This window comes from Oryx dammah, unplaced genomic scaffold (genome assembly GCF_014754425.2).
Source record: "Oryx dammah isolate SB20612 unplaced genomic scaffold, SCBI_Odam_1.1 HiC_scaffold_21, whole genome shotgun sequence".
Lineage (NCBI taxonomy): Eukaryota > Metazoa > Chordata > Mammalia > Artiodactyla > Bovidae > Oryx > Oryx dammah.
In genome coordinates, this window is record NW_024070205.1 from 33,396,396 (window position 1) to 33,414,005 (window position 17,610).

The 17,610-nt window shown below is 54.9% G+C and overlaps 1 protein-coding gene across 3 annotated transcripts in view; it reads left to right on the top strand.

Moving 5' to 3' along the window:
* Nucleotides 1-17,610, top strand: part of KCNAB2 (potassium voltage-gated channel subfamily A regulatory beta subunit 2) — a 96,507-nt gene that overhangs the window by 74,554 nt on the left and 4,343 nt on the right. For all 3 annotated transcript variants that reach the window (XM_040263276.1, XM_040263278.1, XM_040263277.1), the window contains 10 exons: nt 3,108-3,187; nt 5,752-5,796; nt 7,662-7,706; nt 8,494-8,537; nt 9,515-9,601; nt 13,467-13,552; nt 15,235-15,355; nt 15,580-15,674; nt 16,554-16,674; nt 17,015-17,103. In XM_040263276.1, coding sequence (XP_040119210.1) covers nt 3,108-3,187; nt 5,752-5,796; nt 7,662-7,706; nt 8,494-8,537; nt 9,515-9,601; nt 13,467-13,552; nt 15,235-15,355; nt 15,580-15,674; nt 16,554-16,674; nt 17,015-17,103 — 813 coding nt within the window. The remainder of the gene's footprint in view (nt 1-3,107; nt 3,188-5,751; nt 5,797-7,661; nt 7,707-8,493; nt 8,538-9,514; nt 9,602-13,466; nt 13,553-15,234; nt 15,356-15,579; nt 15,675-16,553; nt 16,675-17,014; nt 17,104-17,610) is intronic.

The following is a 17,610-nucleotide window of genomic DNA, read 5'->3' on the forward strand; positions in this document are numbered from 1 at the left end:
GGATTTGGTCACACCAGTCACCTGCCCATAGGCAGTGATTGAGCCTCCCCTTCACCCCACTGATACCCACTGAGCACCAGCCTCTCTCTCCATACCTTCCTGGCCAGTGGGGCTTCTGCATTTGGTGTTATGAGAAGCTCCTAGAAACCACAACTGGCTGACTTTCTGTCCTACAGTTTTTGAGGGTTAAATGTGGATTGGCCAAAAAAGTTCATTCAGGTTTTTCCATAGGATCTCGGGACTTCCCTGGTGGTCCAGTGGTTAAGACTCCATGCTTCCAATGCAAGGCGCATGGGTTTGATCCCTGGTCGGGGAACTAAGATCTCATATGCTGTACAGCACGGCCAAGAACAAAATTTATTTTTGAAAGATCTTATGGAAAAACTCAAATGAACTTTTTGGCCCACCCAGTATTACTCACTGTACCCTGGGCTGGCCTGAGAGGGAAGATTGGCGCTCTGAGTTGAGCTTTGAGAAATGGCTAGTGGAGGAGTTTGGATCCATGACCCCCGCTCAGAAGGATGCCTGCTCTGTCCAGAAAGCCAGAGAGTTCTCCACTGCATCTTGGAGGGAGCTGTCAATTGCAGGCCGATTTCCTCGGCTCCTTGCCTGGAGAAGCACAAGCCAAGGCCAGAGAGTTAATTGAGGAGGACAGTTTCTCCATCTGCAAACAATCACTTCACCCGCTGCAGTTGCTGGGAAGAATTCGAGGGATTTGACCTCACAGAAACATTCTAGCTGTAGTTTGCTTCCAGTCCCATCACTTCATGGCAAATAGATGGAGAAACAATGGAAACAGTAATAGGCTTTATTTTCTTAGGTTCCAAAATCACTGCAGATGGTGACTGCAGCCATGAAATTAAAAGATGCTGGCACCTTGAAGTAAAAGCTATGACCAGCCTAGACAGCATATTAAAAATCAGAGACATTACTTTGCTGACAAAGGTCGGTCTCATCAAATGAAAGCCACTCAGTCATGTCCGACTCTTTGCAACCCCATGTTTTGTACAGTCCATGGAATTCTCCAGGCCAGAATATTGGAGTGGATAGCTGTTTCCTTCTCCAGGGGATCTTCCCAACCCAGGGATCTAACCCAGGTCTCCTGCATTGCAGGCAGATTCTTTAACAGCTGAGCCGCCAGGGAAATCCAAGAATACTGAAGTGGGTAGCCTATCCCTTCTCCAGTGCATCTTCCTGACCCAGGAATCGAACCAGGGTCTCCCACATTGCAGGAGGATTCTTTACCAGCTGAGCTACCAGGGCTATGGTTTTTCCAGTAGTCATGGTCATGTATGGATGTGAGAGTTGGACCATAAAGAAAGCTGAGCACTGAAGAACTGATGCTTTTGAACTGTGGTGTTGGAGAAGACTCTTGAGAGTCCCTTGGACTACAAAAAGATCAAACCAGTCAATCCTAAAGGAAATCAACCCTGAATATTCATTGGAAGGACTGATGTTGAAGCTGAAGCTCCAATACTTTGGCCACATGATGCAAAGAACTGACTCTTTAGGAAACACCCTGATGCTGGGAAAGATTGAAGGTGGGAGGAGAAGGGGACAACAGAGGATGAGATGGTTGGATGGCATCACTGACTCAATGGACATGAGTTCAAGCAAGCTCCGGGAGTTGGTGATGCCAGGTAAGACTGGCATGCTGTAGTCCATGGGGTCATAAAAAGTCAGATACAACTGAGCAACTGAACTGAATTGATCCTGCCAAGCTTTATCATGCCCCTCTTGTGGTCTGTGTTCATTTCCCAGGACAGTCGGAACAAAGTCCCACAAACTGGGTGGTGTAAAACAACGGAAATTTCTTCACAGTTCTGGAGGCCAGAAGTCCAAAGTCAAGGTGTCCGCAGGGCCGCACTGCCTCCAAGGCTCTAAAGGAATTCCATTCCTGTTCCCCAGATCTGCTGGAGGTTGGCCATTCTTGGCATTCCTTGAACTGTAGACCCTCTACCCTAACCTCTGCCTCCATCTTCACACGGCCTCTTCCCTGTGTGTCTGCATCTATTCATATAAAGACACCACTAATGTTGGATGTAGGACTCACCGTAATGCAGTGTGACCTCATCTGAACTGATCACATGTGAAAAAAACCCCACAGGCAAACAAGGTCACATTCTGAGAGTCTATGTGGATGTGAATTTGGGGGACAGGATTCAACTCAATACAGGTGCTAAGCCCTGTGATGACCCAACAGGCAGGGTCCCTGCTCACAAGAAATTCACAACCCATGGGATTGCCCTGGTGGTCCAGTAGTTAAGACTCCACACTTCCACTGCAGAGAGCACGGGTTCAATTCCTGGTCAGGGAACTGAGATCTCACTTGTCATGTGCTTGCCAAGTTGTTTCAGGCGTGTCCAGCTCTTTGCAACCCTATAGACTGCAGCCCGCCAGGCTCCTCTGTCCATGGGATTCTCCAAGCAAGAATACTTGAGTAGGTTGGCATGCCCTCCTCCAGGGGACCTTCCCTACCCAGGAATCGAATGTGCACCTCTATGTCTCCTGCATAGGCAGGTGGTTTCTTTACCACTAGTGCCACCTGGGAAGCCTGCTGCTGCTGCTAAGTCGCTTCAGTCGTGTCCGACTCTGTGTGACCCCACAGACGGCAGCCCACCAGGCTCCCCCATCCCTGGGATTCTCCAGGCAAGAACACTGGAGTGGGTTGCCATTTCCTTCTCCAATGCATGAAAGTGAAAAGCCAAAGTGAAGTCGCTCAGTCGTGTCCGACTCAGTGACCCCATGGACTGCAGCCTACCAGGCTCCTCCGCCCATGGGATTTTCCAGGCAAGAGTACTGGAGTGGGGTGCCATTGCCTTCTCTGTGGGAAGCCTACTAGTGCAGCCGAAAAAAAGAAAAAGAAATTCACAGTCCAGAGGCTGTTTCTTCATGCATCCTGGCTTCTTTCTTCTCTATGGGTCTGTGGCTGAGCTGCTTCCACATTCGCCCTGCGGCAGGAGAGGACGTAGTAACACAGGGACAGGGCCTGGGCACTCAGAGGACCTCCCCAGACCCCAGGGTTGAGCTCTGAGCCTCCAGGCCCCACTCCGCCTGGGTGGGCAAGACAGTGCTGCCTGTGAGTAACCCGGATTTTCTCATTTCAGATGGCAGAGCAGCTAATGACCTTGGCCTACGACAATGGCATCAACCTCTTCGATACCGCAGAGGTCTACGCGGCGGGCAAGTACGTTCCTTTTCTCACGGGAAAAAGTGGTGCAGGCCAACCATGGCTTCCTGGGGAAGAGCTGGAGCTTCTGTTGCTCCCGGGCTCTCGTTCATTCCCAAGACGGTTTGCACCTCCCACTCCCCGCGTGCTCTTCCAAACTCTAAACGGCTGGAGGAGGTGTTGTTTTTATGGGGTCAGAATCACAGAGCACTCAGTGACTTGCCAAACTCACGTGTGTTCAAGCAGCAATCTGACCGCAGCCCCTCTGGTGCCCAAGATGCCACACTGGGCGAGAGCATGATTAAGCTGTAGTTCCGGCTCTCCTGCTGCGCCCGCAACCTGCAGCCAGCCCCGCATGCCTGGCACTCTCACATCTTAATGATGCAATTAGGGCTGCAGGGAACGCAGGGCCCCTCAGGAACCAGGGAGAGCGGGGTCTGCTGAGCCGAGCCCAGCACTGTAGGAAGCGCTTCCCATCTTGGCAATGAACTTTCCTACTCAATTATGTAAAAGCGCTCTTCAGCCAAGGCCGCTGGCTTCAGTTTTAAAGACTGGCCTGTAATCAAATCATCCACTCTCCTGCATTGGGTTTCCAAAAGTCAGCTTTTGTTTGTGAAATCATTTGTTGGCTAGCTCTCCGTCCTCCCTCTGGCCCCCTGCTGCCTAAGGCGAGCCAAGTTCCCATCAGCTGAGCCACTCAGCCTGGCCCACCGTGTGCCATGGCCTTGGGGCCAGCATCTGCCTCCTGGGCTCCGGGTTATTACCTGCAGCCCAGGATAGAGTTCAGAGGACCAAGAATCAGGACCCCAGCTCGGCTTTTGCTCAAGTCCTAGCCCAGGGGCCGAGGGTCTCACGTCCCCAAGGGCCTCTGCTGGGACCCCCTTCCTGAGTCTCCTGCTGTCCCCATCAGTGGCCCTCTGTCCCCTGTTGCCGCCACCCCCCAATCCCTCTGCACTGGCAACTGCTTTCGATCAGAGTGAAATGCTTTCCAGACAGATGAGCTAAGCCGAAGGGTCAGAGTGGAAAAGCCAGATGCAGATGCCAAGCCCAGAGGCGTCCCCCATCCCAAGCACCCCAGCTTGTTCCCTGGCCCTGCGCCTGCCTTGGCTTTGCTGCCCACGAGAGTGTGTGAGCGACAGCTCCCCACAGCCTCCCCCAGCTCCAGATGGCCCTGTGTCCAAGTCCCGCACACCCCCTTTCATGGCAGCCACACTCCTCAAGGCATTGCCTTCATGCCCCTCAGCCTAACTGGACACTCAGGGTGGCATCGCAGGCCAGCACACTGAGTCCCTCTTCTAACCAGATTGCCAAGCGCCCATCTTACTGAGTCCCCCTGTTTCTCATGCTCTGAGCACTTCCCAGAGAGCTGCAGGATTTCTGCACCCCCGCTGGACAGAGGCCAGCCTTACCAAATTCACAGCCAGCGAATTCAAAGCTGAAAGCAACAGGCTTCAGTTGTCACTGCCTGCAGCTCCTATAGCCCCAGGACCGCTACCTGCTCCCCATCTCCTTCCTTCTTTCCTAATCTTTTGTCCCATCAAGGAGAGACCCAGGAATGAAAGGAAAGAGGCTCGGGGCTGAGTGACTTTCTGTGCATCTTGACCATAAATGAAGAGCCTTCAGAATGGATGCTAAACAGCTTGCAAATTAGAGCCCATGATTTCTGAGTGGATGACTCAGGCGCTGTTATAATTGGAATGGAGCACTGGGTATAGATCATTCTCCGTCTGTTGTTTTTTGCTCAGAAACATTTTGCCACTAGCAGAAAGTTCTTCAAAGTTAATCCAGTGCTGCAGTGCCAAACACGGCTGGAATGGTCAGCGCATGACCCTGGCTGACACGAATTTGGTGCAGGGCCCAGAGTGACACCAAGCAGATCAGACAGCAGTCAGCATGGCATCCATCTCTCTATTGTTAAAAAAGCAAGAAACAAGAGGGACACACACACCCACACTCAGTGCACACACTCATGGACACATGCCCACACTCAACACACTCACATTCGTGGACACACACACCCACACTTGTGGACACACCCACACTTGTGGATGCACACAAACACACCTGTGGACATGCACACACACTCATGGACACACACAAACACGAACACACTCCGCTGGAAAGTCAGCCCTGAGTACTTGTTGATTGTCTCTGCAAACAGAGAATGTGCTTGGTGAATAATCTATGTTTTTTTAAAAAAAAAAAAAAACACACTTGTCTGGAAACTTTGCCCGTGTAACGTTGCCAAGCATTTTCCCCGGTGAATTTCTGAGGGGCCAGGGAAGCGGCACTGCTGGTCTTTCTGAGCAGGACGTCGCTCCTCCCTTCTCTGTGGAAGCTGGAGCCGCTGTGCTGGGACAGTGGCACACAGCCATGGCCACCTCCACGGGGAGCAGCCCCCGCTGCTCCCAGGTGCTCTCCTCGCTCTGGAATGAGCAGCCTGGGCCAAGGCAGACATTAGCAGCCCTGGGCCAGGCGGTGTTTTCACCCAGGGGACCCTGTGGCTGATGAGCAAGGTGGGGTGCGGCTTGGGGTTTCTGTTGCCCAGTAATGAAGTCCCCACGTCTCGGTCTTTTCTGCAGAGCTGAAGTGGTGTTAGGAAACATCATCAAGAAGAAGGGATGGAGGTAATTAATTCCACTGCTCACATGCTCCAGCTCCAGGGCACATACTTGCACACATGCACAGGGAGAAGGTTGGAGAAGACTGCAGGAAGGGAAGAGGCCTGTTCTGGGGCCCCGGGCAGGGTGGGCAGGCTTGGATCCCATGGCTGTTTCTTCCTGTTTGCCGACAGAGTGCCCACTGTTGGCTTCATGGCCCTGTGCAGCCAGCCTGGCTTTCTAAGACCTGGTGGTCCCAGAATTGTTCTTGCTAGAAAGAGGAGAATGTCCCAGAATAGAGGCAGTCCCTGTGCTTCCTGCAAGGGGAGCCAGCGTTCATAGTATGGGTGGCCACCCCCAGGGAGCCAGGGCCTGAGCCCAGGGGTCAGGAGCCTCCATCTGGCTTGACGCAGAGTTTCCTGCCCACCTGGGGTCAGGCCAGGCTGAGCACTTGACTGCACTTTGGGGCCACTTGTGGCCTGTGTGTCTTCATTTTCAGCAGTCAGAGCAGTTAGAAGGCTGGGCCTCCCCTACCTCCACCAAACCCCCCATCCCCTCCCCTGGGGCACACACTTAGAGTCTCCCCCATCCCCTCCCTTGGTGCACACACTCAGGTGTCCCCCACGCCCTCCCCTGGTGCACACACTCAGAGTCTCCCCCAGCCCCCTCCCTTGGTGTACACACTCAGTCTCCCCCAGCCCCCTCCCCTGATACACACACTCAAGTGTCCCCTATCCCATCCCCTGGTACACACACTCAGGTGTCCTCCACGCCCTCCCTTGGTGCACACACTCAGAGTCTCCACCAGCCCCTGGGGCCTGGATGACTGACACCTTCCCCTTGACCCAACCCAGGTTGTTTCTTCATGGCTGTAACTGATCCCCAAATAAATCCCTGCTCACTCTGTAAGTAAAAGAAACTGCAGGTATGAGTGAGTCCCGATGGTGTCTTAGGTAAACACACGAGGAGATGCCTACCAGGTCATCCCACCTGCCCAAAGGTGATCCTGGCAGTGGCCAGAGCCCCTGGCTTTGAGGAGCTGTTTCCTGAGCAGTAAACTGCCCCCCTCCACCCTCATGGAAAGAAAGCACAACCACAGGGGCATTGGCCCCCCATTCCCTTGGGAATGGTCAAGGTCAGATGTGGTCAGGAGGAGCCATCATCACCCCACCCACCTGTCCCTCCAAGACACAGTCACAGATGTCAGCATTGCCTCTTGTGGATTTGCAGCGGGAGACCTGAATCCATTCCTTTCCCCCAGGCTTTCAGCCACCCAAGTCTGAGCTCCCAGCAGCGTCACCTGCCTCTCTCTCGGATCAGCCCCAACCCAGCCTTTCCCCCAACCTGGTGGCACCCAGGATGCTCCCCAAGGCTGTCCCACACAGCTTTTCTGGAATGCTGCCTCAGCCAGTAGAAAACAGCCATACCGGGTGGTCCCTTATTTCACTCCATCCTCACCAGAGCCCTCCAACCCCCGGCCAGTCCTGACACTTGACCTCCTCCGAGTCCCCACAGAGTGGCAGCCTTCTGTCAGAGTGGCAGCCTTATGTCCCCTGCTCCAAAACGTGCCCCCTCCTCTAGGCTCCAGGCTCCAGTCACACTGGACTCCGTCTCCACCTGGGCCCTCACTGTCCAGCCCTAGTTCCACGGTTAGTTAGTTGCATCCACATAGTTAATTATGTCTGTAGGTTTTCTCCTGGCTCGATCCAGGGCCCTGGGCTAGGAACACCCCAAACACTGAGTGATAGAGAAGCACCCTGTTTCGCACCCTGTACTCCCAGGTGAGAGGGTTTAGGACTCCTGGGTAAGGGCTGAAGACAGTGGGGAGGGTCGGGGAGGGAAGACCCCAAAGGGTCACACCCAGGAACAGCCCTCCTTCTCTTGTTCCACAGACGATCCAGCCTCGTCATCACCACCAAGATCTTCTGGGGAGGAAAGTAGGTACAGCCACATGCAACCCCCTGGCGGGGGGCCAGGTCTGCAGAGACCCCTGTGGGTGGGCAGGGGGCAGTCATCCTGGAAGAACGGAGGCTGTCTGGGGTCCGTCCTGGACACGCCAGCCTCAGCACCTGGGCAGCACGCTTTCCTATCTCCTGGGGCAGGAAGCAGGGGACAGGGTGGTGTGTGTGTGGCCACCTTCCCTGGCTCGTACCATCCCTGTTGAGGGACCCCAAGTTCCAGAAAAGCAGCTTTGGCTGAGTTGCCTTGTGCTCAATCCTTGCTTCCCTTTTATTTTTACTTTTGTGGTTTTGTTTGTTTGTGATTACCAAGGTAACATCCTAAAAATTCTGATAAAAGCAGAAAATTCCTGAACTGTCCTGTTCGCTCCACTTACCCTGGGCCACAGACCACCCTTGCTGTCTTCCAGGAATCTGGCCCCATAGCTTCTCCAGGGCTGGACAAAATGGGCTTCATAGGAATTAGAAATATGATTCATTTTAAGCTTTGAAAAATCCAAGTCAGAGAGAGGGCAAATTGAAAAGCAGACACCCCCACCCCCCACTGAGCCCCACCACACCCAGGGCAGCTGGGGTAGAGGGCAGCCTGGCTCTGCCACAGCTTCTCCACCCAAGCAGATCCTCATAGCCTTGTGGTTTTATCCCCAAAGTGGAATCAGACTACAAGTGGCACGCACTGACCTACTTTTTTCACCTAACATTGCGTCATAAACATCTTCCCCGAAAACCGCTTGAAACATCTCACACACTGTCGCCTGTTTTTCAGAGCCGAGACGGAGAGGGGCCTTTCCAGGAAGCACATAATAGAAGGTGAGGAGGGGGCAGGCCTTAGGATGCCCCCAAACCCTCGGCATCCTGCTGTGGATGCAAAAGTGAAGAAACCACTGTGCCCCGGCCCCATCCATGCTACAGGCCTGGAGCTCTAGGGACAGCCCGAACCCTGGTCCCCCCAGGCTCACACGGGGTGGTCCCTCTGGGTCACGAGAGAGGGGCAGGGGTATGAGTGGGTGGGGCTTACGTGACCCTGGGAAGATACAGACAGGCCTGGGTTTTAACCCAGGCTGGGCCCTGTGCCCACTGGGCGACCTTGAGCAAGGGACATTATTTCCCCAGGCATCTGTGGCAGCATCTGTTATACACAGGGGAATAATGCCCACCTCTGAGGTTACAGGAATCTGGAAGGACACCAGCGAGGTCCTGCGTGTTAGACTCAACCTGGGGCTCCGCACACAGGAGTCTTGCACGGGAGTGGGAGTGGGCTGGAATACCTTGCATGTCCCAGTTGTTATTGTCTCAGTGCCTTTTCTCCCATGTTAATTTTGTTGAAGTAATACAGTCACTCCATTAAAAATAAAATGACTGGGAGGCCTTGCTGCCTGCCCTGCCCTGGCGCCCGGCCCTGCACTCTGGCTCTGCAGCTCCGTTCTGAGCTGTTGCCAAGTGCTCATCGGGCCCCACTGGCCTTCCATGCCGCGGACGATCCAGTCCGTGTCGGGTGGCCTAGCTCCTCCCAGGTCCCTCCCAGGCTGCTCTAGGGGGGTCTCCTCCATTTGGTCACAGGACAAGTGGCCTGTGGACCCCTCCCCCCTCTTTTTGGTGTGTGCCACCTCTTCTCTCATGGCTGTTTGCAATCTCAATGGCCTGTGCCCACACGTGCGCCCTGCCGTCCACAGCTCCCGGGGCCAGGTGCCTCGTCCCTTTCATCTCTTGCTCACGGGTGAGGGCCCAGGAGTGTCTGTGAAGATTGTAATGCACCCCCTCCCACCCCCAACTCCTCCCCCACCCAGGTCTGAAAGCTTCCCTGGAACGGCTGCAGTTGGAGTATGTGGATGTGGTATTTGCCAACCGCCCAGACCCCAACACACCCATGGAAGGTACGTTCTCCTTCGAAGCACCTGGCCAGACATCGTGGTTCCAAAAAGGGCAGAAGGTTCTGAACCTGAGACTCTGATGGCACCATCCCAGGGCCTGCTGGGCACCCAAGCCTAGTGGGGTGGCAGGTGGGGCCTACCCAGTGTGGGGAACTCTGCCTTTGATCATTCCCTCAGGTGCCCTCAGCACCTCCCAGCTGAGTCCCATCCTTGCTCCAGGTCCCCGCCCCGTCCTGGGCTTGAACGCATGCTGTGTTAGCTAAAGTCATGATCCCATGACTCCTTGCTGCATTCTTTTCAATTCTTTCAGTCACCATCCACATTCTATTGGAAGGTTTTAGGGGCCTTTTGCTCTGGGAAATAAACTATTACTTAGAGGGGGAAAAGAAACGTGCAATGCTTTGAAAAGCAGTTTTGGTTTCTCGGACGCTTATTTATTCTTTGACTCCTGTAGTCTCAGCCCCTCCTATCTCCTCCAACTCTCTGCTTTGGGCATCTTCTCATTTGTGCTTCGCTGCTTCAGGGTCTTGGAAAATTCAGTTACATTCAAGTTACTTTTTCTTCATTTGTTTGTATATATACCATGCACCCATGCATGTGTATATATATGTGTGTGTGTGTGTATGTGTTATCCAAACCAGTAGTCTGCAAAAAGTGATTTGAGCCTGCTTCCCCATGCCCTTTGTCAGACTGCACCCCTCAGCATTCCCACAGCTGTGAACTCTGGTCTCTTTCGATCTTTCTTTTATCACCAGGGGATCCATTTAGTTCCTCCAAGTCAAGGACTTTCATCATAGAAGGTACACAGTACCCTCGGCCTGACCACTGACCTCTGTGTCCGAGTTGCATTTTATGAGACAGTGTTTTTATTTACACAACTCTCTTCCCGCCCCCATGATAAAACTTCTCCATAAAATGCACAAAGGAGAAATAAGTGCCTTATGGGAACATCTTGCAAGTGAAGAAAAGCAAAGCGGAGCAGACCCCCGCCACCCCCCATTCCCCCTTGCTGTCACCTCTTTCCTCCCGTCCTCCCTCCCATGCATGCACGCCCCCTCCTCGCCCCACCTTGCATCGCCATGATCCATGACCCAAGGGGGCTTCCTCTTGATTTGGGGATGCTGTGATCAGTGCCTGACACCTTGACCCCGCATGGTCTGGGAGAGGGCTGGGGAGACTGGGTTTCCACAGGAGTGCACACATCGGGGACCCCAGAGCATTGGCCCCCAGCAGGCTGTATCTTCTCCATAGTCTACTTTGCTAAGCCCCCACCTCAATCAAAAGCAAAAGGACCAGCCACCAGCTGCCCCATTTCCACCCTGGGCAGGCTGGGCCACCTGTCACTCTCACCCCATGCTATGAGGTCAGAGCTTGCCATTGAAATGCGATCATTTTTCTCTTGAAGAATACCTACATGAGCTGGGGAAACTCTGAGACCTGGGGCAGCCTCTGGCCAGGCGGTGGTCTCTGCCCTGCCCTAAACTAAAGGACCCTGGGTGCCCCCACACCAAGGGCAGACCTTGGTCTCCCTAGAAGCTGGGCTGCATTCTACGATGAAAGGGCTCCTGCCTGCCAGCTGGCACTGCCACCCGACCCCTCCCATGTATTATTTGTGACACAGCAGGAGATGCCCTGGGTTTTGGCAGCAGCTGGAAGGATTTAGTCCTCCCGCTTCTATTCAACAGCATTAAATATTGAGGTAGACAGTCATCCCTAATTGTCCCTGTTTCTGGTGTCATGACACCCAGCTTAGGCAGAAGCACAAGGGCGATCTCCTGTGCACGGGCTCCATGCCCAGCGTGCCAAGGCCCTGGACCTTCAAGGTACCCAGCAGCGTTTGCCCAGGACCCCTTCCCTCCCAGGCCAGCCGCAGGCTCGCACACCACCCTGGCCCCCCGGCTCCCGCTGGACCCTCCTCTCTGCATGGAAGGGAGAGAGCTGTGCTCGAGGAAGCCAGGCTGGCAAACGGGGTATCATCTGCTTCCCCCACTCCAGCATGTGGGCCTGAGCCTTGGCTGAAGACTCGGGTGGTCACGCTGCATGGTCACAGGTCCCCCCAAGGCTGTTTCTAAAGAATCCGACGAGGATGGCCGGGCTAGCAGCCTGGGTACAGGGCTCAAATGTGGGCAGGTGCCGTCCTGGGACCCTCAACCTTACAACCAAGTGCTGCTCTTCATGTCGAATAGTGTTGGCCGTTAAAGTGGTGGCCTGCTCATAGCCCACGGGTACGGGGCTTCCCTGCCAGACTCCCTCCCTGGGATGGGTGGAGAGGACCCCAGTCCCCAGCCTTGGAAGGAAGGAGAGGGCAGGACTTGGCATACAGACCTGGAAGCTGAGGTATAATTTTTCAGGGGTCCTGGCGAGGCCACCGAGACCACCACCCCAGAAGTCCCAGCCACATTAGTTTTCTACTGAAAAAGGGGACCTTGGCAAAAGGCACTCAGGGACCGAGAATGGATGAAAGAGACACCCCAAAAGAGAGGTACCACTCTGCCAGAGACTGTCCCCGTGGCCTGGGGCCTTCCAAGGTGGAGCTCAAAAAGGACCTGTATCCTCCTGTCTTCCTTCCTTCCACCCGTGCCATCTTAAGGGGCCTCTGCTTCCCAACATCAGTGGCCACTTCAGGAGAGGTGGGATTTTCAAGGAGCAGTGTCCGTTTTGGGAAACATTCATTCTTCAGCTGAACTTCTAGGGCTGCCCTGGGCAGTCTTACATGCAAGCACTGTGTGGGATCTGAGAAAAGCCTGATGGGGTAGCCTGCCACCCTTAGCAAAGCTGAGAGACATCTGAAATTTTAAAATTTGAGGCCAAGTTCCGTTGTAAGGACCACACTATGCCCCTGAGGCTGAAGCAGCCTAGGGGCAACTGTGGCAGATTTTTATTTCTCAGAAAAACTTCTTTTGAACCGAAGAAAAATCTGTCATAGTGGAGATGGGGAGAGGGTCCCTTGCTGGATACTGACTGGTTTGAGAATCCGGGGCATGGTCCACAGGTGGCTTTCCATGTTTACTGCTGGCTCTCTTGGACATGAGAGGAATTCCGCCCTACTGCCCCACCCTCTGGGACCAGCCAGGGCCCGTACCCTGACCTTTGTTGGCACAGACACGGTTATTACCTCTACATTCAGCTCTCCAGATCCCAGTGACAGTCTGGAGTAGCCCCAGTAGGTGGCTCAGACAGTAAAGAATCTGCCTGTAATGCAGGAGACCCAGCTTCGATCCCTGAGCTGGGAAGATCCCCTGGAGAAGGGAATGGCAACATACTCCAGTATTCTTGCCTGGAGAATCCCGTGGATGGAGGAGCTTGGCAGGCTACAGTGAATAGGGTCACAAAGAGTTGGACATGACCGAGCGACTAACGCTTTCAGAATACTAGAGAAGGCAAAAAATGAATTTATTTCCTGTTGCCGCCTATCAATCTGATCATAACCTTAATCTGTTTATCTGGTTCTTCCTGAGCAATAAGGGTCCCCAAATCTTTCCCAAACTAGAGAATGCCCCCATTCTAGAGTCTAGAGTCACATTCTTTGACCTCACTTTTCCTTCATCCCTCTAATCTGCCATAGAAACATCTCAATCCATCCATAACCCATATTTTCTAACATTCCATAAGGCCTGTAACTATCTGGGGACACTGTTTTCAAGATCAGCTTCTTGGACAGCAGCTCACTTTTTTCTGTCATCCCAGAAAACCCTGGCCACCCACACCTCTGGAGCCAGAAAGCACACTGCTTACAAGCTGTCCTGGCAGCATCCTCTCCCTGCTCCTGGCCTTTTTTTTTTTTTTTTTTTTTTCAGAATGTCCCCAGGTGGGGCCCTGTGCCCTTGACCATCCCCCCAACCTGTGGTTTCCCCTTCTCTCGTGACAGAGACTGTGCGTGCTATGACTCACGTCATTAACCAGGGGATGGCCATGTACTGGGGCACATCGCGCTGGAGCTCCATGGAGATCATGGTAAGGTGACCTCTTGGTGTGTGTGTGTCCAGGGGCTAGGCTCCCGGCCCCGCTCCATGGGTGACAACCCTGGGGCTCTGGCAGGTTCGGTACTGTTGGTCCCTAACGCATAGACTGCTGGGTACTAAGGGGAGGGACGGTATGGTGACTTGTGGCAGTAACGTCTGCAGACTTTGCAGACAGGGCTCTGGGCTTGAATCCCAGCACTGTGTGGCCCCGGACCGATGGCTTCGGCTCTCTGAGCCTCAGTTTCCCCACCTGTAGAACAAGACTGCTAGGACGACCTACTGTCATGAGGCTATGTGAGGATTATCTGAGAAATCAGACGTGAAGCTCTTAGCAGGGATCCTGGAGCTCAGCCAGCGCCCAGAAGTGGTGGCTGTGCCAGCCACTAGGCTGAGCTCCCGCAGAATTCCAGGTGCCATTGGATTTGAGGGCTTCGTGTGGACTCACTCCCATTCATCCTCACCGCCTATGAGGCAAGCGCTGCTGGCACCCTGCTTCTCAGATGTGGCCAGTGAGACACAGAGAGCTGAAGTAACACACCCAGGCTCACACCAAATGATGGCTTCCCCAGGCCGTGCAGCGTAGAGCCTGAGCTTCCATCTCATAATCCATGAGGTTTCTCCCTCACCTGCACTTTCAGGAGGGCATCCCCTTCCTTGTTTCCCTCCACAGGAGCCATCAGAAGCTGAGGGTGAAAGACGTTTTATAATATTCCTGGGGTATCCCAGGATGGTTGGCAGAACAGCTCCCCAGAGGCAGACAGCTGGTTGGTGGGGGAAGGGCAGACGCCTGGGGACTGTGTCTGCTCAGACTAGCTCTCAGGCTGACTCCCTTACCCTCAGCTCCAGGCCTCCTCCCCATCCTGGCCCTTCCCATGCCCCATCTCCCAGAATTTCCCCCATCTTGGCATGTTTCTCCTCTAGTGAGTACCAAATTTCTGGTTCATAAAAAAAAGAAAAAAATTAAGCAGGATCTTCAACTTGAATACAACTCGAGAATCCTGTGGTATCAATCAGCCTTTGGCGTCTGTGACTTTCGTATCATTTGGCATTTTTCTGAAGCTGCCTGGACGCAGCGCAGAACTCATTGAGGTGCCAGGATCTCGTCCCCACTTTACAGATGTGAAAGCTGTGTCTCAAGCTAAAGGGGAAAGAGCCTCTCAGGCTGGCAGACGGGCTTCCCCAGGAGATCATGCCCATCCAGTCTGCAGAGTCCCAGAAATGTGCTGATGCCAGCCACTGCCCCGTCCTGACCTAGTGTTTCCTGCCCCTGCTGTCATTCCGGGTCCAGGCCCTAGACTGACAATAATGATAAAATCAGTAACAAGCAGGTACTGTCCTGAGGACGGGCAACACATGACAGATGGGGAAGCTGAGTCACAGAGGGGTGAGCGCCTTGCCCAAGGCCACCCACCAGTAAGTGCCAGAACCTAAGCCTCACTACAGAGTCATGCTTTCCCCCCAAATGCCTTTGTCCTTGGGGTTCCACAGCCCACCCGGTATTAGCTCATGGAGGGGGAGCCTAACAGTCTTCCAAGGAAGCTGAGAGGAGCGGGCAGGGGGCAGGCGGGCCAGCCAGCTTCCTGGAGATGCCTTTGTGTCTTCTCCCTGCTGCTCAAGAAGGCCCCCAGATCGCTGGCCCGCAGGAACCATCGGTGCCTCTCTTTGCTTCCACAGGAGGCCTACTCCGTGGCCCGGCAGTTCAACCTGATCCCGCCCATCTGCGAGCAGGCGGAGTACCACATGTTCCAGCGGGAGAAGGTAGAGGTGCAGCTGCCGGAGCTCTTCCACAAGATAGGTGGGTTCCCCGCCCCGCCTTGCCCCGCCCCTCCCCAGCCCTGTCCCAATCTTATCCCCAGAGTCCCCCTCTCCTTCCCCAGCCCCGCCCGCTTCCGCCCCGGCCCCGCCCCTCTCACGCCCTGCTGCTCGGCCTTCACCACTCTCTTCTGCCACGCCCCTTTCCCGTCTCCTTGCTCTTTCTCCGGGCCCTGGGCTTGACCTCTCCCTGCTCTCCTCTCCCAGGAGTGGGCGCCATGACCTGGTCCCCTCTGGCCTGCGGCATCGTTTCCGGAAAGTACGACAGTGGCATCCCGCCCTACTCTAGAGCCTCTTTGAAGGTGAAGCTGCGGCGGGGGCCTGGGGGAGGGGATAGGCAGGGACAGGCATTTTGGAGGGATGGAGCCTTTGGGTGGATACCTTGGTGCTGGACATCTTCCCTGGGCCACTGTCTGCGGGGCGGTTCCAGGCGTGGGAACTTGGAACCCCCACTGGCCTGACCCCATGTCTAGAAAGGCTGCCCATCTGTGGGACATCCGCCAGCTGAAGAAGCCCCTCACTCCCCCACCCCCATGCCCTTGCTCCAAGTTCAACACTCACAACCCTGGGAACTGGGAACTACGTGTTCCGTTTTAGGTGCCTCCTCCCCTATAGACACGGATACACTCTCTCTGGCCCATCACTGAACCTCTGGGTGGAGGGCTGCGTAATTTCTTCAGTATCCCTCAGAGGTGCCCCAGGGACAGGTGAACACCCAAGACATACACCTCAGAGTGGGGACTCAGAGGGTCCCAGACTGAAGGGTTTGGGGGACAAGGAGCAGGCAGAGAAAGGCCTGACCAGGCCAGGACAGAGCGAACACTGGAGCCCCGCAGCCCTCGGGATCAGGATGGCCTGCCTCCCCCATTTCTCCCCAAACCACAGAAGCCTCCCAAAGGGCTCCCTGACCTTGCTGTGGGCACACCTCCTGGGCCACCCAGCCTCCCAGAAGAAGGGAAGATTGGTTTGTCCACCTCCTTGTCCAAGCTCACAGGCCCAGCATCAGCTTCCCACAGCCTTCAAAAGCCGTGGTTCCCATCCTTCCACTGCCTGGGTCTGGACCACAGCATCAGGGTCAGGGGTGCAGCCCTGGCACAGATCGTCATTTGTGTCATGCATGCAGTGGCCCAGGTGACCTGCCCTCACGCATGGGCTGTGCTCTCCCCACATCCCACAACCAGGGCTACCAGTGGCTGAAGGACAAGATCTTGAGTGAGGAGGGTCGGCGCCAGCAGGCCAAGCTGAAGGAACTGCAGGCCATCGCCGAGCGCCTGGGCTGCACCCTCCCCCAGCTGGCCATCGGTAAGAGGGCTGGGGCGCAGGGGGGGACCAAGGTCCCCAGAAAGAAATCAAGAGTCCCTGAGTGCCTGGGCCACCCCCTTCCATCAGCCAGCCATGGGTAGTGGGCTCCCATATTCATGGGGAGGGGATGAGGGGGTCCCTGAGCACTTGGGCCGTCTCTCCACTGGGGGCAGCTGGTGCCAGCACTGCTGAGCCCCTGGCTTGCCAGGGCCCTCCTGGGACACCCTCAGTCCTATGCCTGAGAGGCTGGGTCTCTGGCCCCATCATGGGTAGGGTAGAACCAGGGAGGGCCCTGGGTGGGGGTCCCTTCCTCACCTCTGCTCTTGCTGCCCACCCCCAGCCTGGTGCCTGAGGAACGAAGGGGTCAGCTCCGTGCTCCTGGGTGCTTCCAGTGCAGACCAGCTGATGGAGAACATTGGAGCAATACAGGTGAGTGGCGCCTGCCAGCCTTGCGGGCCCTGGACAGAGTTCAGGGTCTCAGCCAGGCATCTGTCCAATACGTACTTATTGAGCACCTACTACATACCAGGCACTGTTCGAGGCACCTGGGCTACAGCAGTGAACCAATAAAAGCCTTGCTCTTGAAGGGCTGGCACTTTATCTGGATAAAAAGAAATAGAAAATGCAAGGAGTAAGATTAGGATGTGTGTCAGAGGGTGATAAGCACTCGAAAAGGAAACCTAGAGCAAGGTCAGGGGTATCCAGTAGGGGCATGGAAAGGGGGAGCCATGGACTCAAGTTAAAGGGGGCTACAGGGTAGCCTTGTTGATAGAGTGACTTGTGAGCAAAGACTTGAAGGATGAGGAGTGGGCAGTGCAAATACAATCCAGGCTGACGCGAAGGTGCAAGGTAGGCACAAGCCCAGGACAGCAGTAAGGCCAGAGGCCCAGAGCAGAAGGGCAGGGAAAGGTCCCCCGGGCACCGCATGCCCTCTAA